This window comes from Lemur catta, chromosome 15, assembly GCF_020740605.2.
Source record: "Lemur catta isolate mLemCat1 chromosome 15, mLemCat1.pri, whole genome shotgun sequence".
Classification (NCBI taxonomy): Eukaryota; Metazoa; Chordata; class Mammalia; order Primates; family Lemuridae; genus Lemur; species Lemur catta.
In genome coordinates this window covers 41,417,800-41,444,062 of record NC_059142.1, presented here as the reverse complement: position 1 = coordinate 41,444,062, position 26,263 = coordinate 41,417,800, and the positions used below count along the sequence as shown (strand labels likewise).

The 26,263-nt window shown below is 50.0% G+C and overlaps 1 protein-coding gene across 8 annotated transcripts; it reads right to left on the bottom strand.

Annotated features, from left to right (window-relative positions):
• Positions 1–518: 518 nt before the first annotated feature.
• DCAKD (dephospho-CoA kinase domain containing) lies at positions 519–26,202 on the bottom strand. Of its 8 annotated transcripts, XM_045526797.1 has the most exons (7): positions 25,976–26,202; positions 24,467–24,573; positions 8,732–8,842; positions 8,503–8,614; positions 7,912–8,115; positions 4,444–4,531; positions 519–1,846 (listed from the first exon to the last, which is right to left on the bottom strand). In XM_045526797.1, the coding sequence occupies exons 4-7, from the start codon at positions 8,612–8,614 to the stop codon at positions 1,555–1,557; spliced, it is 696 nt and encodes a 231-aa protein (XP_045382753.1). In that variant the 5' UTR covers positions 8,732–8,842; positions 24,467–24,573; positions 25,976–26,202; the 3' UTR covers positions 519–1,554. The 8 variants fall into 8 exon arrangements, 7 of the variants coding, with proteins under 7 accessions (XP_045382753.1, XP_045382751.1, XP_045382752.1 ...); XM_045526795.1 differs by having other exon boundaries at positions 8,503–8,842; XM_045526796.1 differs by lacking the exon at positions 8,732–8,842 and having other exon boundaries at positions 8,503–8,731.
• Positions 26,203–26,263: the final 61 nt, after the last annotated feature.

The window sequence follows — 26,263 nt, the reverse complement described above, 5'->3', positions numbered from 1 at the left end:
TTCCCTACCCTTTCCCTGCTCCTGCCAGGCCCCATCTAACCGGGAAGCAGCAGGCTTCTGCCATTCTCATCTTGCCCGGCCACCCACCTACCAGCTCACCACCACCTTGCCCAACCCTTCTTTTGCCCCTTGAGAGTTTGCAGTAAGTTAATGAGCTGATCTCTGAGGTACGAACAGCTCTGGGAAAGGGGGCACTAAATATGGCCACCACAGCACTCACATCTGTCACACTCACTTCTGGCCTTAATAGGCTGCAAGCCGCAGGATCAACGCATCAGCCGGGGAAGGCTGATGTCTGCACTGGTCTAATTGGGTGGGGGAAGGCAGATGAAGCAGGGGGGTAGGAGGGAGTTATGCTGCCCAGCATCTCCACCCACCTCCCACAAATGTTCCTAGGACCTGGCTGGGGTCTTCCTCGGGCCCAGGGAGAAGGCAGACAACTACTGTTCCCTCTGGGGCCCAGAAAGGGAGGGACCCAGGCCCCAGAGTGGGAAGAAGACAAGTGTAACCCCAAGTGGTATCAGCCAAGTCTGGGAACCTTGGTTGGTCCAGGGCATTTCAGACCAACACACTTTATTAAGCACCAACAGCGAGCCAGGTTCTGCACTAGGAACACAGAGATGAATGCGACGCTGCTCCTGTCCTCAAAGGGCTTACAGGCTACTAGGAGAAACCAACCAGCTTTTGGCTGATGATGGTACCGTGGATTAAGGTAAACATGGGGGTGGTATCCCAGAGCACCTAATCCAGCCTGGGGCTTCAGACGGTACCTGAGCTGGGAGTTAGCCAGTTGTAGGAAAAAAGAAAAGAAAAGGTATTCCAGGCAGGGGAGCAGCAGGGCAAAGGCACAGAGGTGAGAAACAGTGTGGTGTGTGAGGAGGACCAAGAGTTCAGGGCTAGGAGTTCAGAGTGGTGGGAGGGAGTGAGCAGGGGGTGGGGAGCACTGGAGAAGTCCCATGGTGGGATGGTGGCTCCAGCATCACCCACGAGGGAATCCTCACTGCATCCTGTCCAAGGGCACCAACCTAGGGCAGGATGCTGTTGAACCCTATTTAACAGCAGAAACCCTTGGTCCAAAATGATTCCCATGGTCCACACTAAGGAGGTTTTGGCCATGACTGGGCACGTCCTCAAAGGGGGTTCAAGCCCAGGGAACGCTTGGCCTCCCAGCTCTGGTGAGCCCTGGTGAGGGCCATAGAGACAGTGTTCCCCAAGCTGCCCACAGAAATTCACAGCAGCCTCTGACTGCTGCTCTCATGCACCATTATGGATACTGCTCTGTGGGTGGTGCCACAGCAGGAAGGTGCCCTGGGAAAGGTGGGTAGGAGCACCTACTGCCAGCAGGCTGTTTCTCTGCCTCAGACAGGATGCGCTCCAAAGAAAGATCGGCCCAGCGCAGGGGCCCAGCCCAGATTCAGAGACAGAGAGAGAGAGAGAGGGAGAGAGAGAAAGTGTGTGTGTGTTTTGAGGGGGTTGGGAGGAAACAGGATGTGTTACCTGGCTTTGGCCTCCAAGGAGATGGAGGCCTGGGGCTTCCCACCTTGGTGTGCCCAGCTAGGGGTAAGGCAGAAGGTAGCGGACGAGCAGGTAGAGAAGGCCGGCAATGCCAGCCAGACCTGTGAGGATGCCGAGCCTCAGCGGCAGGTACTCCAGGGAGCGCTCCAGCTCAGCGTGCAAGAGGATGACCTGGTGTTTGGTGATGCTCCACTCGCCCGAGTTGTCTAAAACGTGGCGCGCCATGCGGGCCTTGTCCGTCAGGGGCAGCTGTGCATTGATCCGGGCCTCTGCGTCCTCGCGGTTCAGGCTGTTCCGCTGCATCAGCCGCACCAGCTGTGTGTCCCGGTCACTAAGGACAGGGCAAAAGGTCACTGTAGGTCCCCACCTACCTCTCACCAGCAAGTTACAGGGGTGGGCAGCCCTGTCAGGCCCAGCCTGGAACAGAGCCTGGGGACTGGATCTTCCCTTGAATCCTACCCTGCTCTGGGCTGGAGTCCCACAGCCAGGGAGGGAAGCCTAGAAGCTCACTGGCTCCCTCCCAGGTCACCCCACTCTTTGGGAGGACCATATAGCTCTATGGGCCACCTAAGCCCCTTACTATAAAAGGAGGGGAAAGATCAGTAGTTGTTTTTTGCCATTTGGGGTCTCTCTGCTTTGCCACTAGGCTTGAGATTTCCCAGTCACAAGATGCGAGGATTTGATCACCTGAACTAGCTATATCCTGGATCCCTGGATGGGTGACCTTTACTGAAAGGCCTGTGCCTGGAAGCTAGACGCTTCCTGCAGTCCCCCTGGGGGCCTGGGCCCCACAAGACCCTCTCCTTGCCTCTACACCTGCACCCCTGCATACCTAGAGGAGAAGGACGGTGCTGAGAAAGGGCCTGCTGTGCCTAACGCCACCGATGACGTGGGATGGCCAAGCCCATGGTGCTTCAAAGAGGAGCAAGGACTCGAGAATTGGACCCCTCAGTCTTGGGACATGATTAAGCACTGCAGATTAGGATGAACAACACCTGGTCTCCCCACTCCAAGGGAAATTCAAAGAACACTTCCTTCACCCACCCTGATATTGCCATCTGGGTCCTTCCTTAGGAAACTCCCTTTCCTGTCTTTGGCTTCCCAGAAACGGCTAGGCCTGCCTGGCTCCAGTCAGTCCTCTGGCATGGGGTCGTCTCTGACACCTGCCTACCTCAATGAGCTCCTCAGCCCCTCCATGGGAACAAGAGCAGGAGGGGCTGAGAGAATGGAGATGGCTTAGGGGTCCCTGTGGGTGCACATCCTCCTGAAGGTGTGGTCCAGACCGCAGGGCCTCCTGGGATGTGAAGACAGCACCTTGAACAGCCCTTCCTGGGGCTGAGAAATGGTCCATTAGAGTTAGTTTAAAGCTTGGTGCTATCGTGGTAACGGGATTTTTACCCAAATGCTTATTCTATAATTGACAAATTCCTCAAAAACAAGAGTAATCATGTTTTGGTATAATCACACTTTGGGAAATGCCCTATATAATTCCAAATGCACCAGTAGTTTGCCAGTTAAAGAAATCCATGAGGGGATCCTTATCTTTGTAAAGCATAGATCCCTTTGGTGAAAAGCAAATAATCACTTACTCTTCTCTCTGGCATCTCTCAGCATTTGTATACCCAAAGGTGCTGAAAGCAGGGCATGAACGGCACCCAGGATTCTAGCAAGGCTCCTCCGGCTAGTGAGTGGGGCTAAAGATCTCCCAGAGAGCAGGCAGGACCAGCACAGCCCCACTCATCCACCAGAAGCCACAGCTATCTCTTCGCTCAGCAATCAGACCGACCTCAAAGGAAAGCGTGGGAAGAGGAGGGTGGCAGGGGTGGGCACTGGTGACTGCAGGTGCAATTGGCCCCCATTCGGTCTTCTCACCCACACTCTAAGCCCTAAGATCCTTTTTTAAAAAATTTATATCCCTAGGTACAAAGTTCCAATTGTATTACAAAGGCAAAGAGAATTCCAGGTCTTTGTGGGGTCTACTTGGCCTCAGTGGAGAGTCTCACAAACAGGGAACAAAGAACACAGAGAGGCAGCAGGTTTACAGAGGGAGACATGACCCAGTAGGGGAGCTGAGAGGACGTCCGGAGTCCCCCTGACCAGGCTCAAGGGATTCAGACTGGGCTTTCAATGACAGCCCATAGGGGACCTGAGGAGAGGGGCATCCAACGCATGAGTCTTTTGAGAGCTACCCTGTGCCCAAAATACCTGCAGAGCCAGTGCCCACCTATGTGTCTGCTGTACTTGTGGGTGGCATCCGGAAGTTTCTGGGTGGCAAAGATACCCTGTAGCCTCATCTACTCTCTCACCCACTGGGGCTGTGACTCATTTTCTCCCACAGTTTGATCCTCCTGTTTGCTAAACCTGGATTCTGGTTTGGTTCATATCCTAGGGGACTCTCAGAACAAAGCTCCTTTCTTAGCTGGGCTCTGACAGTCCCCTCCATGCAGCTTCCTGTTCATAGGTGTTGCCTATGGGTGACCCTGGACAAACTGCTTAACTCCCCCCTTTGATTTTATCTTCAATAACTCAGAAATATCAACCTCTGCCCTGACTGCCTCATGCTGAAAGGTAAACCGCGTGAAGTAACAAGTGTGGGAGTTGTTTGGAAAGTTGTGAAGTTCTGCAGGAGGGAGAAGGGAGCCGCCGGGTAACAACAGGGTCGTGGGTGTGGCCTGGCAGCTGGCAGTGCCTCCAGCGGCCAGCAGGGGGAGCCCTCCCCAAACGCTAGAGAAACCTGGGGGCCCATGGCTTCCCACACCTGCCCCCAGCAGTATCTGGGTGCAGAGGTTGGTTCCATAGACTCTGGACACTCCTGTCAAACCCCCTGTGCCTCCTGGCTGCCTTGTGGGGAAAGGGCAAAGTTAAAAGTGATGTGGGCCATTTTCCCAGGGGGTCTTCCTTCCCACCCTCAGCGTGCTACACACTCACCAGTACACCACCACCGTGTGCTTCATGTACTTGAGCAGCCTCTTGGTCTCAAACAGCAGGGGGATATCCAGAATCACATAGCGGTATCCTGCGCAGAGGTTGGAAAATCCACAAGTTCAATTCTGCAAGCGCACACTGAGAAGTGATTATGTGCTGGGCAAGGGAACAGAGATGAAACTGTTGGTTCCCACTGTCCACGGCGCTCAGCAGAGGGGCAGACCTTCCAAGGACAGACAGACCCTGAACACTGGCCAGTTCCAATGCCATTCAGCACGGAATGCTGCGGGAAATCAGTCAGGCTGGCTCATCAGGGAAGACCTTGTAGGGCTGGCACTTATGCTGGCCTTGGAAAGTAGGCAGGACTTCTGATACTAGAAAATGAGAAGGTGGAGGCGAGCATTCCAGGAAGGAGGCCGTGCAAAGCACGAGGAGTTGGGAGGCTCTGCTGTGCGGGTTGAAGCAGAAGCCTCAGGCAGTGTGAGGCAACGTTGAGGAGGTGGTCAGGGCAGGCACAAAAGGTTTAGTTCACCTTGATCCTGAACCCAAGAGTTGTTATTTCTCAGCAGGGAAATGACACAGAGTTGCAGGAGACTGGAGAGAGTTTCCAGGAGTAGCTGGGCCCTTTCAGCTCTACTTCATCTACCTTTGCTCAAAAAAACCCCCAAAAGGATAGATTCTCCTCCCAGAGCCAGGTCCAAGCCTGGCCCCAGCTGTAAAGAGTCACATTTGGCTAGCTCTACCAACTCTCTATGAGAGGCTCACTCGGGTGGCAGCAGCAGCAGCCCTAAAAGGAAAGAGGCTGCCTCTCTCATCAGAGGCAGACTTACAGCCAGGAGTTGTAAGGCCTGGGTCTGGAGGCAGTGGGGGTGCTCACGACTACTCCTCCATAACCCTCTCCAGTGGGGCAAAGGCACTGGCTGGCCCTCCCACTGTAAGCCAAGGCCAAAGGCGGCACCCCCACCCACTGTGAGTGAGCACAGCCACAGGCGCTGCCCAGAAGCACTGTGGGCCACATGCTCCTAGTTCTCTTTACATCAGTGACCCCTGTGTGTGTGCCAAGCTGGGAGGGGCCCGGGGGAGCAGTGAGGGTAAGGGACCGGAGACTGCACCCCTGGAGTGTTCCACTCCAAACACGTCCAACCACAGAACCAGACACGCATCACACCAATGCCAGGCATGTCACAGGAAACCAGCACTCAAGGTATTGCAGGGAATCAGGGTGACAACCCCAGCTGCTTGGTTTCCTGGTCCCCAGGACCTGCTGCTCAGGAAGCCCAAGAGAAGCCTGCAGTTCAACAAGGGGGTGAGAGCATGGCTCTGATGGTGTGCCTTGGTTGGCAGCCCCCCACCTCCCCACCCTGTGACCTTGTGCCCCTTAACAAACCTCTGTGTAAATGAGTAAAAAGAATACCTATTTCACAGATGAGGGTAAAGATGAAATAAGCTTTGAATGCATGTACACTACTCAGCACCCCTCTCCCAGCCCCTCCTGAGTGCACCATATATGATGGCTTTTACTACAGGAGGGAGGCCAGCTCCTCCACCCCCAAACTTGGAGCAGGAGCCAAGACCAGATCCTCTCCGGGCCTCTTATCTCCCTTTCCTGCTCCGCTCCCGCTGCCTCCTCTCCCCTCACTGTCCTTTTTCGGGCCCCTCTTGGGAGCTCATGGCCAGCTCTCAGGGTCACCAGCAAAGGGCTATTCAGCTGTCACATCCCTCCTGCTTGATAAGCTGCAAACCATCCTGACTCTATTAAGACATCCGCCTGCCTACACAGAGAAGTATCCAACAGCTGGTGATCTTATCTGACGTTTGATTATACCAACTTTGACAGTTGTATTTGTTATACTCATCAGGGAAAACTGGGACTGTGGAAGCCACAGCTGCCGTCCCCATTTTTCACCTTATCGAGCTGAAAAGCGCTTTCTGGCTTTTATTTAAGTGGTGGTGGTTGGGGAGGCAGGAGGCTGGGTGGATGACACAGAGGGAGAGCTCTGGAGCGGATGACATTATCCAATGCTTAATTTCAGAAGGGGAGAGCTGCTGCTGCCTTGAAGCCCTGCAGATGCACTTACAATCGGCCTGGGAGTGAATGCAAAAGGGCAGGAATGAAAGGCAGAAGGCTGCACTCTTGGGTGGGGGACAGGAGGGGTTCTGGCACAGACACAGGAGGGAGGACAAAGGCAGAAAGAGACAGAGATTTCCTGAGTGTGGAGGGAGGGAAGGAGGCCTGTGGCAAGGTGCTGAGATGAAGAGCAAAGTGGGTCCAGCAGGGAGGATGCCGGAGCCAGTTCCAGCCCTGGCCGGAGGGGAGAGGGGAGGGTCACCGTCACAGATGTCTGCCAAGTCATCCCTCTTCTGGAGGGAGGTATTGGCCAGAGGGGAATGGGAGTGGAGGGAGGTTCCCCGCTTGAGGCATGACAGAGTAAGGAAGGGGTTTGTCCATGGTCACAGTGTAAAAGCCCGAGGAAAATCTAAAAGGCTCCCCCATATCCTCCAGGAAAGAATGTCTCAGCGTCATGCCTGACAGTGGGGAGATGGGCAGCCAGGCCTTCAACGTATGCCAAGGGCTGACAGGCAGATCGCCAGGGGCCCTAGGCCAGCCTCCTGCCTGATCCTGAGACACTGCTCTCTGCCCTACCACTTCTCCTGGTGACCGACCCCATCCAGGACAGTCAGGTCACCCTGCTCAATACTGTCTTGAAGAACAGGCCTTGAACCACGGCGTATGGCTTGGGAGGACGTTCTTGCTAACTGACCCCAGACCCCTGCTTTTCAAATACTCTCCTTCCTTTCAGTCTTGGCACATCACCTGTGTGTCCCTGCACCTGCCAGGCTAACCCTCTCCATGGGGCTCTAGCCCTGGAGAATTATCCTCCACTTGGAACCCCTCCTCTGCTTGCCCTGCCCATCTTGGTGCCTCCCCAACTTCCAGGCTACAAACTTGCTTTCCCAGGTGGCTGAACCAGCACCAAAACAGACTGACTGCAGTTTATAATTGTGTAATAACTGTCACTGACATGGAGTCTCAGTCCTCCTAACAGATTTTCACATTGGCATTATTATCCCCATAGCACAGAAGTGGGGTTGGATCCCTCGACAAAGTCACAGGCTAGAAAATGTCAGGGTTAGGATTTGAACTCAGGTCTCTGACTTCATTATTCACCAGCTATTATTGCTCCCATCCCTGCTAGAAAAACCAACTTACTTCCTGGGATCATGGCTCAAAAACCTCATGTGTCTCTTCTCATTAAATTGTCAACCCTCTTAAGAGTTGAGGGACATGTGCTTCTTTCCTCTGGGGCTGGCACGGGGCTCTGCGTGGAGGGGGTTGCCATGAGCAGTGTGAACTCACCAGCCTGGATGACCAGCTCCCTCCCCTGGCCAAACTTTCTGCAGAGGTGAGGGGTCCTGGCCCTGGAAGGAGAGGGCTTTGCCGCCACCCCTGTCCCTGTCCCTGGGTCTTACCCCTAAGGAAGTACTTGAAGGTCTCCTTCATCATTTCCTTTTGGATCTCAGGGTGAGTGATGGCGTTGAGCAGCTGCCGCCGGTCAGGCTGGTTAAAGATCACGTCCCCCAGGACCTTGCGATTGATGTCACCATTCTCCAGCAAGACCTCAGTGCCGAAGGCCTCCACGATGCGCCGGTGCGCAGGGTATCCTGGCTGGACAACTGTGGTATAAAGAGGAGGCTGGGTCACTCTCTGGAGCCCTCCAGCCAGCCAGGGGACCCCAAGTGAGTAGAGGAAAAATGTTGGGAACCCAGGGTGCTTCTTTCAGGTGGAACAAAAACAAATGAGGGGAAGGAAAGCAGTTAAGGAAAAGAATAGAGCGCACAGGTAACAGGGCAAGATGGGGCAGGGGTGGGGCTTCTAAAGAGAGGGAAGAGCAAAGAGCAGGCAGGGCGGGCAGGCACGGGGCAGGGGCAGGATGGGAAGTCAGACCAGGGCCGACAGGAGCCCTCCTCTCCTCTGAGACTTAAAAAAAGGGAGGTGCAACGGAAAAAAGGAAGCACAGGGGAGCTGCCATGTACAACTCCCAATGGCCCCCTCCAACTCACCATGCCGGGCAATGATGTCCACGTCAATCACCGCACAGCCCAGCTGCTGGAACACCTGGATCACCGAGCTCTTGCCGGAGGCAATGCCCCCCGTAAGGCCCACCAGGAACATCTTCCCAGGAAAGAGGGAGGTCCGAGAGATTACGGAGCCAGAGCCGGGAAACAACTGCAGAGTAGGGCAAGCTCAGCCAATCAGGATGGTCACCAGAGGAAAGCCAGCAGGACTTACCTGTCAGAAGTGAGCGGGCCTGATCAGTTTGGGCCAAAACAACTGGGAGAGAGGCAGCCACAGCCCAGCGGGGCAGGGTCACACCCTGAGCTTAAGGAGCTTTGCGGCCATCTGGAGAGGAGAAACCCTTCAGGAAAGGCATCCAGTATTTTTTTTTAAAACATTCATAAAGAAGGCAAACTAACACTATCAATTTAGCAAGGAAAACGCTGAGCAGGCAGAACAAGGCCAGGTGCTATCTGGAGGAGGCCGTGTCCCGCTGCAGGCAGACTTCCTATGGAAAGGTGTGGAAGGGAGACAGACGCCTATCCCTCTCTGGGGAACCCAAGGCACTTTTCAGATTCCCCCAGGCCCTCCCAGGCTCCACTTTCTAGCCTGGAACACTGAGGCTCAGGGGAAGCAATGGCCTGCCTGCAGCCACCCAACTGAGTTGCAGGAGAGACCACAAATAGAGTCCAGGTGTCTGGGCCCTCTTTTGCCCAAAAGCCCCCTCCCCACAGAAGGTCCCACTGCCCACCGCACCTTGAGCACCGGCACTAGGACTAGCTGGGTGGCTAGTCTAGACTGATATGCACAATTCTTCTCCTTAGCCAAGAGGTGGCCCAGACAGTAGCTCAGTGGTGGCAAGCAGTGTCTTGGTGGCCACTAAGCCTGAGGTTTAGAGAAATACAGACCTAGCCAAGAAGGAATGTAAGGAATAGGATGACAGGCAGGGTGGTGGTGGCAGTGTAACTCTGAGCTCAGTGTCATGGCTTGTGGCTCCCTCAGACCAAGCAGCAGTAGCACAACACAAAGGATAGAAGCATGACCTCTTTCAATCCAGCTCCTCCACTCATATGCTGTGCAACCCTGGGCAAGCTACTTGCCTCTCTAGACCTGTTTTCTCAGCCATAAAATGAGGTTTTATGGATTATGAGGCTGCCTCACAGGGCTGTTGTGCAGACTGAATGAGAAAATGCACACACAGAGCTGGGCGCAGTGATGTGCGCCTGTAGTCCCAGCAACTCAGGAGGCTGAGGCAGGAGGGTCACTTGAGCCCAGGAGTTCGAGGCTGCAGTGAGCCATGATGGTGCCATTGTACTCCAGCCTGAGTGACAGAGCAAGATCTCTCTAAAAAATTAAAAAGAACAAAACAAAGAAAAAAAGAAAATGTACACACAGCCCATGGTACACTGCCTGGTAAGTGGCAGATGACTAAGAAATAGAATGGTCATGTTGCATTTTCTGTAGTAAATGGGGTTACCATGTCTTGGACTTTGCTCCCAGGCTAGAGGCAATGAAATCAAAGCCAGGTCTCTCACCCTTCCTTCATCATCCTCAGGTCACTTCTCTAGAACCTTGGAATCTGTCAGAGGACCTTTTTTATTAAATGGCAGATTTACTGTCCTAATTACACTTTGCTTGAGCTTATACTGAAATGAGTTGGCCTCCCCTGAGAACGCACCAAGCGACAGGAGAGGCAGCCACTGGGATGTGGCTGAGCAGGTACATGGCTTGGGGCAGCAGGGGACCAACCCAGAAATTTAAATCTGCCACAGCTCATTCTATTAGCAAAGGCTAGATGGAATTCAGGGTTTGTAACCCCCAGTCTAGATCCCTGCCTTTAATGTACTCAAGGAATGATTTTTTTTTTTTGAGACAGAGTCTTGCTCTATCACCCAAACTTGAGTGCAGTGGGTTGTCATAGCTCACTACAACCTCAAACTCCTGGGCTCGAAGGATCCTCCTGCCTCAGCCTCACAAGTAGCTGGGACTGCAGGTACATACCACCATGCCTGGCTCATTTTTCTATTTTTTGTAGAGACGGGGGTCCTGCTCTTGCTCAGGCTGGTCTTGAACTCCTAGCCTGAAGCGATTTTTCTGCCTTAGCCTCCCAAAGTGCTAGGATTACAGGCGTGAGCCACTGCACCTGGCCTGAAAAATTTATTTACCTTTAAATTAATGAGAAAAAATAAGGAAGGTGAATCTGTCTGTAGGCAAATCAAGTCAGAGCCAAAGAGAAATGATTTCTTGATTAGTATACTGTTTTCTTCTTACAGAATGGAAGGCTTGTGAAGAGCAACCAGGGCAGAGAGTCAATTCTAGGCTCCCGGGGTAACCTAATAAATATCTTCCCCGCTCAGTGTCTTGGATGACCATCTGTGGACACAGACCCACAGCTGCTTGGCCTCCATCAGGAAGGCCAAGGGGATGGAGGAACACATGCCCAGGGAGGCTCTGGGCCCCTGGCTTCCAAGGGCTGGACAAATGACAGCTGTTCCTGTCCAACAAGCCCCTCTGTAACTCGTTCCTCTGTGCTATGCGGCAACAGTGCCTGGGACCTCTTGGGTAACCAAAGGAAAAAACAGGTCTCGCCCTTCGGGAAAATGGAAAAGACAGACAGTAACAAATGAAAACAGCTGAGATGAACAGGCTGCTGCTGGTGGGCCTGCATGTGAGCGCCTTCCCACTCACCCTGCTGCTCACGGATCTGCGGACTTGCTGGGGGAGGAAGCCACGGCAAGCGAGACTCCACTGTCGTCTCAAGGCTCAGCAAGGAGGAAACAGAGGCCTTCACGTCCCACCTAGACCTGCCCGGCAGCTCCCCCGCCAGGCACACATGGACAAGTAACGACCACTGTTCATGACCCTCTTCCTGCTCCGGCTTAAGTCATCACTCTTCAGAATCCACTTGTTTCTGTCATTCTACTGCCACTTACGCAGAAGTAGCAGGTCCCTTACAGCGACTGCTAAACCTGTCTGTGATCTGAATCCCCGGACAAACTTTAAAAAAGGGACAGGAAGCCAGGCTGTACTCTGGCCTACTGAGTGCAGAGTACAGTCCAGCCAGGCCCAGAACCACGGCTCAAATGGAAGGCTGTGGACTGGAAATGGAGAGGCGTGAGCCCCAGTCTCTGAACGCTGTCATAAAACTCCCCATGTCACAGCAGGAAGCCTTCTCACCAGCCTGGCCCAGGGTGGTGTGTACTCCATAAATGAGGAACAGCTGAATCCGAATGCCTCCCCCACCCCGGGCCTCAGTCTCCACACCCGTCAGTGAGGGGGCTGCACTTCCAATACCAACAACGGCATCAGTTCCCGGGAGAGGCTGAGGCACGCTGGTGCTTTCCTCCTCCCTGTCCGTGGTGCAGTGCTCTTCCGGGAGCAGCCAACAAATGCTCACCTGGGGAACCAAAGATGCCTTGACCGTTGGTGGCCTGGGAATCTTCCTCCTCAAAACCAAAGCTGTTCACAGAGCTGGCTTGGCTGGAGGAGGGGCAACACCAAGTCCCATGGTAACAGAGAAGGAGCTAATGCCCACTGCAGGAGAAATGGAAGCTGGATTCTGAAACTAAGCCCAGGCAGGGGATTCATCAGCCAAGGCACAACCGGAAGGAATAGCAGGTCCCGGGAAGCCACATCCTGTCCTTTTCCCTCGTTCTCCATGTCAATGGGAGGCCCTCTGGGTGTGAAGGAAAGGGCAAGGACTTCAGGTGAGAGAGGTGGCATCTGCGCCCCAAACCGGTTGTGAGCTCTAAAGGCTGTGAACTGAGGCTCAAAGTCTATTGTGCTCCAAAAATGATGAGCTCTTCTCATTGAACTTCTCCAAATTGCCTTTCAGTTTTTTTTTCTTTCTTTTTCCGAGACAGGGTCTCACTGTGTTGCCATGGGTAGAGTGTAGTGGCGTCATTACAACTCACTGCAACCTCAAACTCCTGGGCTCAAGTGATCCTCCTGCCTCAGCCTCCTGAGTAGCTGGGACTACACATGTGTGCCACATTTCTATTTTTTTTGTAGGGATGGGGTCTCGCTATGTTGCTCCAGCTGGTCTTGAACTCCTGGCCTCAAGTGATCCTCCTGCCTCGTCCTCTCAAAGTGCTAGGATTATAGGCGTGAGCCACTGCACCTGGCCTCGTTGCCTTTCAGTTTTTACCTCCTGGGCCCCAATAGCCCAGAGAAGACAAAGTACTTTCAGGGAAGAGCAGTCTCCCTTAGAACCCCTCTGGCAGTATTTCTCTTAAGGAAAAATGAGAGTGGGCTCCAGGCCTCCAGACATAAAGCCCCACTGCTTCGTGAGGTCTGACCAAGTTCTAATTCCACTAGGCTCACACTGTTACCTAAGCCACCAGCACCTTGTGCCCAGACCACTGCGGTGGCCTCGAGACCTGACCCTCCAGTCCCTGCCTTGTTTCTCTCCAAGGTAGCCAGGGTCACTGCTTAAAGGGGTCACCTGATCATGTCACTTCCCTGCTTAAAACCTTCACTGCCTTCTTACCCCTCCTCCTGGCCCTTCACAAAGGTCTCCAGACCCTGTGTGACCCCCTTAGTCACACCCTGTGCATGCCCTCTGCTTGTCACACTGACCTTCCTTCTGTCCCTGAGCATGCAAGCTTTTCCTATCTCAGAGCCTCCGGGCATGCTGTTCCCTCTGGCAACACTCACCTCATGGCTGGCTCCTCCTTATTTATCTGCACTCACCCTGTCACCCGATCAGATACCAGGCACTGTTCCACAAGCTGCCTGCCACATGAAGCTTACACTCCAGTGCAGGGGTGGAGTGGGGGGAGGGGCATAAACAATAAGCTCACAGTACGTGTGGGGGTGGGAAGTGACAAAGGGTAGCAAGAGCAATGGGGGTCATCACTGTAAATGAGGGGCCAGGGAGGTCTCTGAGCCAGGGCCTGAAAGCAGCCAGGAACGAAGTCACAGTCCTCTCTGAGCAGCCTTGTCCAACCCCCAGCCCAAGTCAGGCCTCTGGCATTGCTCCCACCCTGCTTACTTTCCCTCCCTGTGCCCATCATGATTTGTACTTTTATTTCCATTTGTGTGACTTTTTTTTTTTTTTTGAGACAGGGTCTCACTCTGCCTCCAAGGCTGGAGTGCACTGGCGTCATCATAGCTCATTGCAGCCTTGAACTCCTGGCTCAAGTAATCCTTCTGCTTCAGCCTCTTTGAGTAGCTGGGACTACAGGCACAAGCTGCTACACTCGGCTAATTTTTTTATTTTTTGTGAAAACAGGGTCTTGCTTTGTTGCCCAGACTGGCCTCAGACTCCTAGGCTCAAGTGATCCTCCAACCTAGGCCTCCCAAAGTGCTGGAATTACAGGCGTGAGGCACCATGCCTGGCCTGTTTGTATGACTTTTTTATTTTCACTTGTCAGCCCCCTGAACCAGAATAGGCTCAGAGCAACTCCTATGTGAGACTGTTAGATGTTAGATAAAATAACCTCCATGAAGCCACAAGCCATGTCTAGTTTGTACCTGTCTCCAGCATCTAGCATCATGTCCACTGTCTGTCACTTCTCAGGTGAGTGACATTGGTCAAGTTATTTAAACTTTCTTTGACTCAGTTTCTTCATCTGTAAAATGGAGCTAACAGCAAGTACTTCTCTGAGTTGCTATGAAAAGTAAATGAGTTAATACACAGAGTGCTTAGTGCCTGGCACACACTAAGCACTCGATCAATGTCCCCTATTAGTTATTAGAGGGAGTGTTTGATAACTCTTATAGAATGAATGGCCAAAGGACTCCATAACCAGATCTACATATCAGTGCAGGGAAGAGGGAAATACTTGGGGTCACATTCTCCTGTTAGTAGCAAAAGGAGGCCGGAACCAGCCTGTCCCTTTTTCCATTAGAACATGCTGCTTGCTGCTAATCAATCTCTCCTGGGAAAAAAATGGAAACAAATAAAACACCCAGTGGGTTAAACATAATAAGGGACTGATATTTGAACAGACACTTTCTCTTTCTTCCCTTGGGAGAGCTCAGGACTTAAGTCCTATTCACATCCTCCAATTGACAACCCCAAACCTGCGTGTACTGGGCCAGGCCCTGGCTCCCTCATTAGCTTGCAGCTCCTTCCCACCTCCTCCCATGGCCTCTTGGGATTTCACACTGGGTATGCCTGACTGGCCAGACACATCTCCTTTGAACTGCTTTCTGAAGGGGATGCATCTATTTTGCTCCAATGATCAATATAATCATTCCTGAAAACAAGTCATTCCCTGACATGGGACCTAATTATTTTCCCATGGAACCAGTGGTTGCAAAAACATATTGTTTTCCAGTTAACTATTAAGTGCTATTTTTATATATGATTTCCCTACTCCTAATTTTTCATTATTGGTAAGAGGCTGCTGTTTAAACCTGAGTCCAAGTTCTCTTTGTCTGCTAGGCCTATTGAGCCACCACCCCCTCCAGGCTACCAGTCACCTGGAGGGAGCCACAAGATGGGGTGCTGGCTTCAGCCTCCCTCTCCCTCCACCCCTTGCCAGCACCAACGGAGGGGACAGGTCTCTCCTCTCTACTTGAGCACTCTCCAAGCACAAACCATCCCTGTAGGGAGCTTTTATGTGTGGACAAGGAGGTTGTTTGGACTGGACTACTTTGCTGGCATTTATACAGAAAGTGTCACAGGGAATGCCCACTCTCAGAGGCTTTGGAGTCAGAGGGACCTTGGTTGTGATCTCAGCTCTGTCCCTTAACTAGCTGTGTGGCCTAGGGCAATTTATTTCAGCATTCTGAGCTTCTCTTTCCTTGAGTATAAAATGAGATTAATAATGACTACTCACAGGAGTCTTGTCAGGATTAAATGAGGTGACACAGGTCACGGTAACTTCATCTTTGCCAACTCAGTGTGTGACATGTCACAGCCACTGCAGCCTACTCCATTTCCCTACACAGCACGCCTACCTTCCACTTGCTCAGACCAAAAACCTTGCGTCCTCCTGTCTGCTCTCTCACACCCTTCATCCAACCCACAATCCCCCGCCCCTTCACAGCCTGGCCAGATGCCCCTGGTGCACGTGCTGCCATCGTCCCATCCTGGATCACTGCAGGAGCCCCCAGCGACTTTCTTGCTGTACCTTTGCCTCCTAACAAAGCAGCCAGTGTGACCCTTTGTAATGCATCAGATCATGTCAGCCCTCTGCTCAAAATCCTCCAACAGCTCCCATCTCAGTAAGCACAACCCAGGTCCTCTGAGAGTCCCACAAGGGCCTCCTGACTGATGCAGCTAAGTCTTCTCCAGGCATTTCCTACCATAGCTCTCGCCCTAGATCACTGCCCCCCAGACACACCAGCCTCCTCACTGCTCCTCCACCATGCCTGGCACACTCCCACTTTGGGACTATGTCCCAATATCCCCACAATCTGATACAAGGCTCTTCCCAGGGGGCTGCACAGCTCACTCCCTTCTCTGCCCAATTGTCCCCCTATCAGAGACTGTTTCATCCTGCTGAACCTGGGACAGGAAATGCCCCAAAAGCAGCAGCAAGGGAGTTCCCACACAAGAGAGTGCCCCAGACTGTCCTGAGATGGGCAGTTGGGATTCCAAAGAAAGAAGCACTAAAGGTCCAGGGTGATCAGTTTCCAATATTTATTAGGGGAACTTCCAGAGAGGGCTGCAGCAATCCTCAAGACAGAGAGAGAAAAGGAGTGTTCTACCTAGGTATGTCCACAGTGAGGTGTCAGGGTATGCGGTTTATATGAGGGCTTAAGGAATGCAGCTCCGGGCTGGAGCCAGGTTGTTTCAGTGTTTTGGGCAACAACCTAGATACCTTTATCAGTGCCTGGGAATGCTCAAGGCCCTTGTTTGGGTTGGAGCCTGCTGGGAAAAACCTGCAGCTATGGTCAAGACACAGAAAGAAAGTTCAGGGAACTGAAGAACACTACAGAGATATATAAAATAGCATCTCACTCACCCTCTAGTCTCCTTACTGGTCCACTTTACTCCACAGTGCTTAATCAACATATATGGCTATGTGTTTATTTACTGTAATCTGCCTCCCTCCCTAGAATCTGGGTACTGCTAAATCCAAGGTACCTAAAACAGGGCCTGACAAGTGGAAGGCCCTCAAAAGACATTTGTTGAATGAATACATGTACAGCATGCAGCAAAATGTCCAGTTCATGGGTAAGCATAAGCAGGAACTCAACATTAACTATTTTAAAATAAGAACACATTTGTTGGGCTGGGCGCGGTGGCTCATGCTGACAATCCTAGCACTCTGGGAGGCAGAGGGGGGAGGATTGCTTGAGCTCAGGAGTTTGAGACCAGCCTGAGCAAGAGCAAGATACTGTCTCTACTAAAAAAAGAAAAACAGAAAAAAAAATTAGCTGGGCAACTAAACACAGAAAAGATTAGCTGGACGTGGTGGCATGTGCCTGTACTCCCAGCTACTCAGGAGGCTGAGGCAGGAGGATTGCTTAATCCCAGGAGTTTGAGGTTGCTGTGAGCTACGATGACACCACGGCACTCTAACCCAGGCAACAGAGAGAGACTCTTGTCTCAAAAAACAAACAAACAAACAAAAAAAGAACATATTTGTTCCAGAAAACCTACAATGAGAATCACAAAACCTTTCCACATCACTTCCCACCCCCACATTATTGTTGGTCTGACAATATATTGGGCTCAAAGATGAGGAAACTGAGGCAGACAGTGCCTAGGAAGATGAGTTTCCCAGCAGAGAGGAACTAGAGTGAAAACAGCTACACACCCACTGTTCAAGCACTTTCTAAAGGTGAGAAAATGGAAGGTTAAAAGAAATTAGATATTTGCCCAAGGTAGTTGCAGGTGGTCTTCACACAGGGGAATGAGAATCCCTTGGGGATGGATGAAGATTTTTTCCAAGTGGCACAAAAGCAGAATTTTAAGGGGAATAAATTTCTACCTCAATTCCCACAGGCTTTCCTACCCATCTCCCATGTTTCAAAGAAAGACATAACTAGCCATCCATGTCAAATCTTATTAAGGTGCATTGTCCCACAGTGCAACAATCCCCAGGGCACCACAAAGGGGTGATTCAAAGCTGAGAATGTGACTAAGTAACAAATCCTTGCCTGAATCAGGTGGTTTCCAAACCTTTGCCTTTAGCAAAGTTAAAGGAGGACCTAAAAGAGCTATCAACTGACAGATCATTAATAAATGATCTGATGATAGATCACTATGTGATTTTTTTTTTTTTTTTAAGAGACAGGTTCTTGCTCTGTCACCCAGGCTGGAGTGCAGTGGCATGATCAGAGCTCATTGCAACCTCAAAATCCTAGGCTCAATTGATCCTCCTGCTTCAGCCTCCCAAGTCACTGGGACTATAAGCCCATGCCACCATGCCTGGATAGCTTTCTTTTTTAAATTTTTGTAGAGACAGGGTCTCACTATGTAGCCCAGGCTGGTCTCAAACTGTTGGCCTCAAGTGGTCTTTCCACCTCAGCCTCCCAAAGTGCTAGGATTACAGGCATGAGCCATCAAATGGAAAAAATCTCAAAAAAACAAAAACCTCAAACCAAAAGAAAGGTTTAATACTATAACACAATTATTTAAAATATTTTAATTTTTTATGTATTTTTGTTACATACAAAAGAGAAATACGATGATAAACCAAAGGCTTTCAGGTATAAAATCTATGGTAGAAAAAACTTCTGTGAGGAAACAGAGTGGAAATATGAATTCAAGAAAGAAAAAGGAATGATGTGAAATTTCTGTTAAATAAACACTGGTTCATAATTTTTCAAAAGATGAGGGAAGTAAAATCAAATCACTATGGTATGTATTTGGATTCCATTGCAGAGATTTAAATTAGTAATTTAACAGCTTTATTTTAAAATATCAACAATTAGCCAGAAATCATATCCTTTCCAACTACTGAAACTTTCAGAAAAAAATTTTGGCTGTCAGTCTGAAAACGTGTCAGCAGTAGTTTCCAAAACAAAAGTAAACTCACTGCTTGCCTAACTTAAGCTATCAGCCCTAATCTTTTCTCCCTAAGGCATAATCACCAAGAGAGGCTCTGTAGCCCTTTACATGTATCACCCAGGAGGTCAGATTCAGGCCTTGCTCAAGATAGAAGAGGATTTGGTGAGAATTTAGGGCCCTGCAAAGAGGAAAACCACCCCAACCGGCCTGTCCACTTTCTATTTTATCAGCCAGATCTCTCTGGCATTTTACCCCTTTCTCCATGCCTGCACCCTGCCATGCCAAACCAATCTGATTTACTCAGGTAAAATAAGCACTCCCTCTCCCACAAAAACAAAAAAAAAACACCTTTAAAATATAAAACATATTCAAAGGATTCCATTTCCTCACTTTTAAAACTAGGACTTAATGTCAAAGATCATTCCAGTGATAAATTTTCCATAACTAAGGGAGAGCGAATAATCTTTGAAAACTCCATAAGCAAACACCAGAGATGCCAATGCCTCCTTTGGGAAGGTGGGAAGACAGGCAGGTGGTCTGACAGTCCTCTTTACTTGTGGATGGGTGGGAGATCCACGCCGCCCTCAGTCCTGGGGGTCTTCACTAAACTTTACAGACAGTGTAGTCTCCGGGGGAGATGGAAGCAGGGAAGAGAGGACTGAAAATCGGAAATGATCACTCAGCAAAACAGCAGCTACCTAGCAAAGCACTTTAGATCCACCCTATGAGATCACCATTCCCATTTTTTCGGATGAACAAACTCAGGGTAGGAAAAGTACCAAGGTCGCACAACTGGAAGTGGCAGAGACTAGATTCAAAAATCAAACGGGCCGGGCGCGGTGGCTCACGCCTGTAATCCTAGCCCTCTGGGAGGCCGAGGCGGGTGGATCGCTGGAGGTCAGGAGTTCGAGACCAGCCTGAGCGAGACCCCGTCTCTACTAAAAATAGAAATAAATTATCTGGCCAACTAAAAATATATATAGAAAAAATTAGCCGGGCATGGTGGCGCATGCCTGTAGTCCCAGCTACTCGGGAGGCTGAGGCAGTAGGATCGCTTAAGCCCAGGAGTGTGAGGTTGCTGTGAGCTAGGCTGACGCCACGGCACTCACTCTAGCCCGGGCAACAAAGTGAGACTCTGTCTCAAAAAAAAAAAAAAAAAAAAAAAAATCAAACGGAGGTCTGCCCACGCAGTTCTAAAGCAGTAACTTTGGCCTGAACCTGGGTTTGTATCCACAACTTCCATCCTTTTCTAATTGTAAACCTTTCTCCACAGCTGTAAAACTGGAAATAGCACCTTGCTTCGCAGGGTTGCTGTTAAGACAGTGAGCCACGCATGGAAATAAAGCTCTTGCCCCACGGTCGGCTACAGAGTATGTGCTCAAGACAATGCAATACAGGCTTTAAAAAAGGCGCGTACCCCACGCCACCCAGGCGGGGCGCTCGGGCGCGCGGAGCCGCGCCGGAAGGCTGGACGGGAACAAAGCAGCCCCGCGGAGCGGCCGCCCGGCCCGCCCCCTGCCCGGGGCCAGCCTGTTCCCGCCCGCCCGCGCCGCGCGGCGCGCTACGTACCCGGCGCCTCCGACCCGGCCTCGGCCGCCGCGGCTCGCCCAATCTCCGCGGCGCTTACTGGCCGGCTCGGTTGACGAGGCGGGGCCTCGGGGGCGCGCACGCGGACCGGACGTCCGGCCGGCGCAGGGGCGGGACCCGGGAGGTAGGCGGGACCCGGGAGGTAGGTGGGACGGCGTGGGGGTGCGTGGGTCAGGGCTTCCCAGGAGCCCGAGTTTTTCCATTGCTCGGGGTACAGAGGCGGGAGGAATTGCAGGGTCTTAGCTTCAAATTAAGGCTCGGCCACTTACTACTTGTGCAGCCTTGGCAATGGTGACCCTGATAACTACAGTAGTTACAGGAGCCGATTCTACCTGCCAGGTCCTCACCGCCCTTAAGGTGGATATTTGCCATCATCCCCATTTTACACAACAGGAAACTATGTTTAGAGGTTAATCCATTTGCCATTTCATGTAAACTCATTTGCCTGTAAAACCACATTCTGTCCATACAAGCCTAGGAAGTCAGCCTCTTTTCCTGTCTCCTTTCTTAAAGTGGGGATAATCACTACCATGCAGGGTTGTTGAATCAGAAATACAAAAAAGCATCTAATTATGCCTCACTATAGTAGGTGGTCCTTAATTAACTCCGACTCGGCCTCCCTTCCCTCTCCCTAAAGTGCATCTCTGTTCTCCACTTCCTTTAAGGTAGGAATCTTGTCTATAGGACTCAAATACCGAGTGCCTGGCCCGGTAGGGGTTCAATATATTAGGGAATGAAGTAGTTTAACTTCTTTGTCTGATCAGCTCAGTCCCTAAAAGCTTCTCCTTGACTTTAACAGTCAAGGAGACCTACTGCCATCACCCAATAAGTAGGATTCCATCTTATGATCACAAGGGCCATTTGGTCCAAACACCCTGCCAGTGTCCAAATCTCAACGTCATCTCTGCCATCTTTACTTGGACATGTCCAGTCGCAGGGAACTCACTGCCTCTCAAGACAGTTTGTTATTTTTGAAGTCCAGTCCTGGCAGTTAGAAAGTTCTTCCTTAGATAATCTTTCTCCTAGTTCTAAGCCATGTGGCCATGCAGGACAAATCTAATACCTATTCTACAGAGCCAGCTCAGTTCCTCCCTTCTTTGACCAAACAATTGTGTTAGCCCTTTTTGTGTTGCTACAAAGGAGAAACTGTGAATGGGTAGTTTATAAAGAAAAGAAATTTATTTGGCTCACAGTTCTGCAAGGTGTACAAAGAAGCATGGTGCCAGCATCTGCTTCTAGTGAGGGTTTCAGAGAACTTCCAATCAAGGTGAAAGGGAAGCAGGTGTGTCACGTGGTGAGCGAAAGAGCTAGCAGGGAGGGTGGTGCCACACTCTTAAACAACTAGTTCTAAGGTGAACTAGTAAGAGTTAGAACTCACTCATTACCACAGGGAGGGCACTAAGCCGTTCATGAGGGACCCACCTCCATGACCCAAACACCTCCCTCCTCCAACATTGGGGATCAAATTTCAACATGAGATTTGGAAGGGACAAACATCCAAACAGTATTAACAACTTACAGATAACCTAGTCCTGTAGGTCTCAACCTTTTCTTTACTCTTGACACATCAGAGGGATGCTCATCAGTAACCATGGCTGGCTAGGACAGTGACGGGATAGGAACAGGCCTTTACCTGTTTCCCCTCCCCGCCAATTATCTGGATCATCCTGGGGCATACTGTTAGGAAACCCCTCCAAATGACCTACTTTTCCCAGGTTCTGCCTTACAGTATTGTAATTATTGGTGTACAAGTGAGGGCCTTGTCTTCTAACTAGGTATCCTTGTGGTCCGATCTGCCAACAGCAGCTGCACCCATGCCCTGGGATAATCCCAGAGGAAAGGCTGAAGGGCTGCTGCAGGGGCTTCAACCACGGACTTCCTCAGTACTGAGACTTGGCCTTTGCAGTTTTGATGAGATGCCATCAAGGGCTTTTCCAACTCAAATATCCTTCATTATTCAGGACAGCAATAAGAAACTTTGAGCTAGCTTTAGCTGCTTACTCGATCTCATTTCATCGTGACATGACCTGCATCTCAGTCACCTGTGTCCTTAGCATCGAGCATGATGCCTGGAATATAGTACTGCTTCAAATTTTGTTTGACAAACAACCCTCTGAGTCCATTAGAAATAAGTCCTTTGACTCCTGGTTCTTAAATTTATTTTAAATAAATATTAATATGCAATTCAATTTACACCACACTTCACAAATACCATTAATATTTATCCTTTATTTAAAAGATTCCAAAAAACAAACAAACAAACGTAAAACACCCTCTGGCAAGTCCTCACCAGCTGGAAGTCCAAACTCCTGAGCCTGAAACTTAAGGCCTTCTGTGACCTGGCCCAGATCACCACTCTAGACATGTATCTCACCATATGTTCCCCCTTGGGAAAGAGAAAGGAGGAATGTAAGCTAGTTATTGCACTAGGCTTTGTGTTAAAACATGCAGGTTCGAGTCTGAACTCCATACTAAGCAGCAATGAAACTGGACAAATCACTGAACTTTGTTTTCTCACTGTAGAACAGGAATAACAGCTGTCCTGCTCATGGCAGAGTCAAACAAGATAGTTGATGGTAGGGATTAAACAAGATGGTGCGCTAGTGTATTTTGTGAACAATAAAGCACTGTACAAACGTAAGGACTCAATATACTATGTGATCCTGCCTCTGCCCTTTGCTTGTTACATTTCTCCACGCTGAAGACCTTATGTCTTCTTTCTCACCATGTACTCATTTACTCACTCATACGTTAATTAATCCAACAAGACTATTATGTGCTGGCATTAGGAATACAGAGGTGAGGAAAATCCAACCTGTTCTCAGCCCTCATAGAACAAGGTCTTGTTCTATCCCTGATTCTCCATTTCCTGCCATAGAGCCTGACATGTCACTATTATTACTCCAAAGTGGTGAATAAGTGAATCACAACCTGGCTTATGCCTTCCTAGGCCCACTAGAAGACAGGGTATCTCTGATATGCTGGGAGTACATTTGTGATGGACACAATGAGAAAGTTTTCCTTTGGTTATCATAGTAGTAATGGTGACTTCCTGGGAAGGGAAATAATAATTAATTGGGTATTGACTTTCTCCCGGACATTTTATTAAGTGCTATGTATGCACGTCTCATTTTGCAGATGAGGACAGAAGCACAGAGAGGTTAAGTGACTTGCCTAAGGTAATTCATTAAGTCAGAGGCAGAGCCAGGATTTAGAACCCAGGGAGTCATACTCTGGAGCCTCTTACCCACTATATTCTACTGCCTCCAGTAACAACCATGAAGAGATGATGGAGGTATCTACACTAGGAGCAAATTTCAGAATCTGTAGAACTTCATGGACATGATCCTCAGTCACCCTCTGGGCCCTGCTGTACCCCACCACCTTCATATGGTGCTCCTGTAGAATGGGTGGGTAGGAAGAGCCAGTGGAGCTAGATGGGAGAGTCCGGGTATTCTAGTGTGAGGAGGAGCTCAGAAAGCTGGGAATGAAAAAAGAAGAATCTTAGGGAACTAGATACTAATTGTAGAAAATGTAACAACTATCTAAAAGGGTACAGGATTATATATTTCTGCATAACTCTATAAGGTAGAACTTGGTCAACTTTCTACCAGTTACAGCTGTCTGAAAATGGAAAGTTCTCTTTTATGGGGGAGTGTGATGGAGCAAATATGAGAACTCTTAGAACCCCAAGAAAATATCTGTATACCCAATTTAGGAAACTCTACATCCTTTTGCTTTGGGCAATCATTCCATATCAATGTGACTATAAACCCAAATGTAAACTTAAGCATCAAAATGAAATGTGGCAATATTTAGTTATCAAGTGGTCATTTTAAGAAGGTGATCATATACACATATGCAATATCTTTTTAAAAACATACAATTTCAATCTTATTATAGAAAAATCATGGATCCTGCAAAATCCAAGTGAGGATTCTAACTTGAAAAATCTTCAGTAATTGCCTCTCAGGTCCCTTCTAACTCTGAAATTCTCAGAGGTGCTGGATTCCAGAACTTTGGACTTGTACTTGCATTCTGAGCTTGGTCATGACAGCCATATTATTTGCCTACCTCCCAGAAAGGCTTTCCACTGAACAAAAACTGCTCAGTGGTGCGGTGGCTTGCACCTGTAATCCTAGCACTATGGAAGGCCAAGGCAGGAGGATCGCTTGAACTCAAGGGTTGGAGACCAGCCTGAGCAAGAGCAAGACCCTGTCTCTACTAAAAGTAGAAAAATTAGCCAGGCATCGTGGCATGTGCCTATAGTCCCAGCTACTGGGGAGGCTGAGGCAGGAGGATCACTTGAGCCCAGGAGTGTGAGATTGCTGTGAGCTAGGCTGACGCCACTGCACTCTAGTCCTGGCAACAGAGCAAAACTCTGTCTCAAAACAATAACAACAACAACAACAACAACAACAACAAAAAACTGCTCAGTTTGCATTTAAATATAAGGCAAAGTTTCTTACTTAAAGCTTTGAACCACAGAATGAAAGGGCCAAAGAAGCCAGCACCTTCATTCCTTCATACTTTTCCCTGGTCCTGGTTCATTAGTGTTCATTCAACCTCTGCATATCTGTGGGGAAAGAAAACACAGGGCTGGGAATTAGAAACCCAGAGGTGAATTCTGGTCCAAGCTCTGCAACTGGGTATCACTATCATTTTTTTTTGTTGTTGTTAGTACAGTTTCTTCAAGTCCCCTTCCCTATCTACTTCACAAGGTCATATGAGCTAAAGCAGGTGAAACATTTAGAAGAGATAAGTCCTTCTAACACATGTAAGAAGGATTTATTATCTCTGACCTCCCCTTCCCCTGCAGCTACAAATAAGGCATTGTGTTGACAGCAGTCTGGGCCCTAGAGAGATGACTGTGGTGACAGCTCTTAGACTGAATGGGTATGTTTGACTGCCTTCCAAAGTCAAATATAAATAATTGGGGATTTTCTGCTGCTTGGGATCATATTTACTTCTACTCCTGCCACTGATAAAAAACCAGAGTTGACTATATTTAGCCCTATGTTTTCTTTGTGTTTTCTTTCCCTGAGTCAGATGGGAACTGTTTAGTCCCATCCAACCCTTATTCCCATATTGAGAGATTCCCAAAGGCAAAGAGCATTTCCCTTTTTGGCCATGGAGCTCTCTGATGGTAAGAACTAGTCCTTCCCTCACCACCCACCACAACCATCCTGAATAGGAAATAGGAATGGGAGCTATGTCTTTGGATGCTCTTCTCAGGACTCAGGTGAGATTACTCAATCACAGGAGTAAGACCAAGGGACTGAAACATTTAGTCAAGGATAAAAACCGATTAAAATGTCGCAGTTACCTTTTTTTTTTTTTTTAACATCCAGAATACACACTGGACTTGCAGTTACTTTCCAACAACCGATTTCCTTGGGTGGATAAGTGTATCAGACAATGGGATTTTCCTGGTGGTAAAGAATTTAGAGGCCTCAGGGGCAGACAGATCCGAATTTGTATACTGATTTGCCACTCACTAGTTATGTGACCGTGTAATTTACCAACCTCTCTGGACCACATTCTTTCATCCGTGAAAAAGGTTACCTATATTCTAGGCTTGTTAAGAGGATTAAATGAGATAATGTACGAAAAGCCTTACCGCAGAGCCTTGCATATAAGTGCTCATTAAAGAGTCATTGTGGAGAGCTCTTGTAGGAAAGGGACATGTGTGCAGAAGAGCTTGGAGGAGACCACGACCTGGAGGCCAAGATGCAGCGAACCTTGCCTACTGAGTAGTCTGATCTCCTGGCTCAGGGTCAGTGCTCCGCACACCACAATCCGGCGCCTCTCATGAGGCCTTGAACTGCCAGCGATTGGGGTTGCTGCCCAGACTCCCGAGTGGGGAAGGCGGCCAGGAGCCAACGTGGCTTCTTGCAGAAAAGCCCCCCTCCAAGAAGGTCCGGGGCATTCAGGCTCCCGGCGGGTCGCACCTGCGGGCGTCAGGCCCTCTCACTTACCCGGGAAAGGTAACGGTCCTTAACGGCAGCCAATAACGGCTCACCAGCGGCCCAGGCAACAGCAAGGGCAGGTTGAAGTCAAACCTTGGATTTTGGAGCCTCCACGCCTGAAACCCTAAACCAGCATCGAACTACAACTCCCAGCATGCCACGCGGCCCTCCGCGTCGGTAGGCGTCTCAGTCCCACCAACCTCGCGGCCCTTCTTTCCTCAAAGCGTGGCCGGACAACTGAGCTTCCGGGTATTGCTGCTCCCCGCTAGCGACGCCAGGACAGCCTCCCCTCATGAT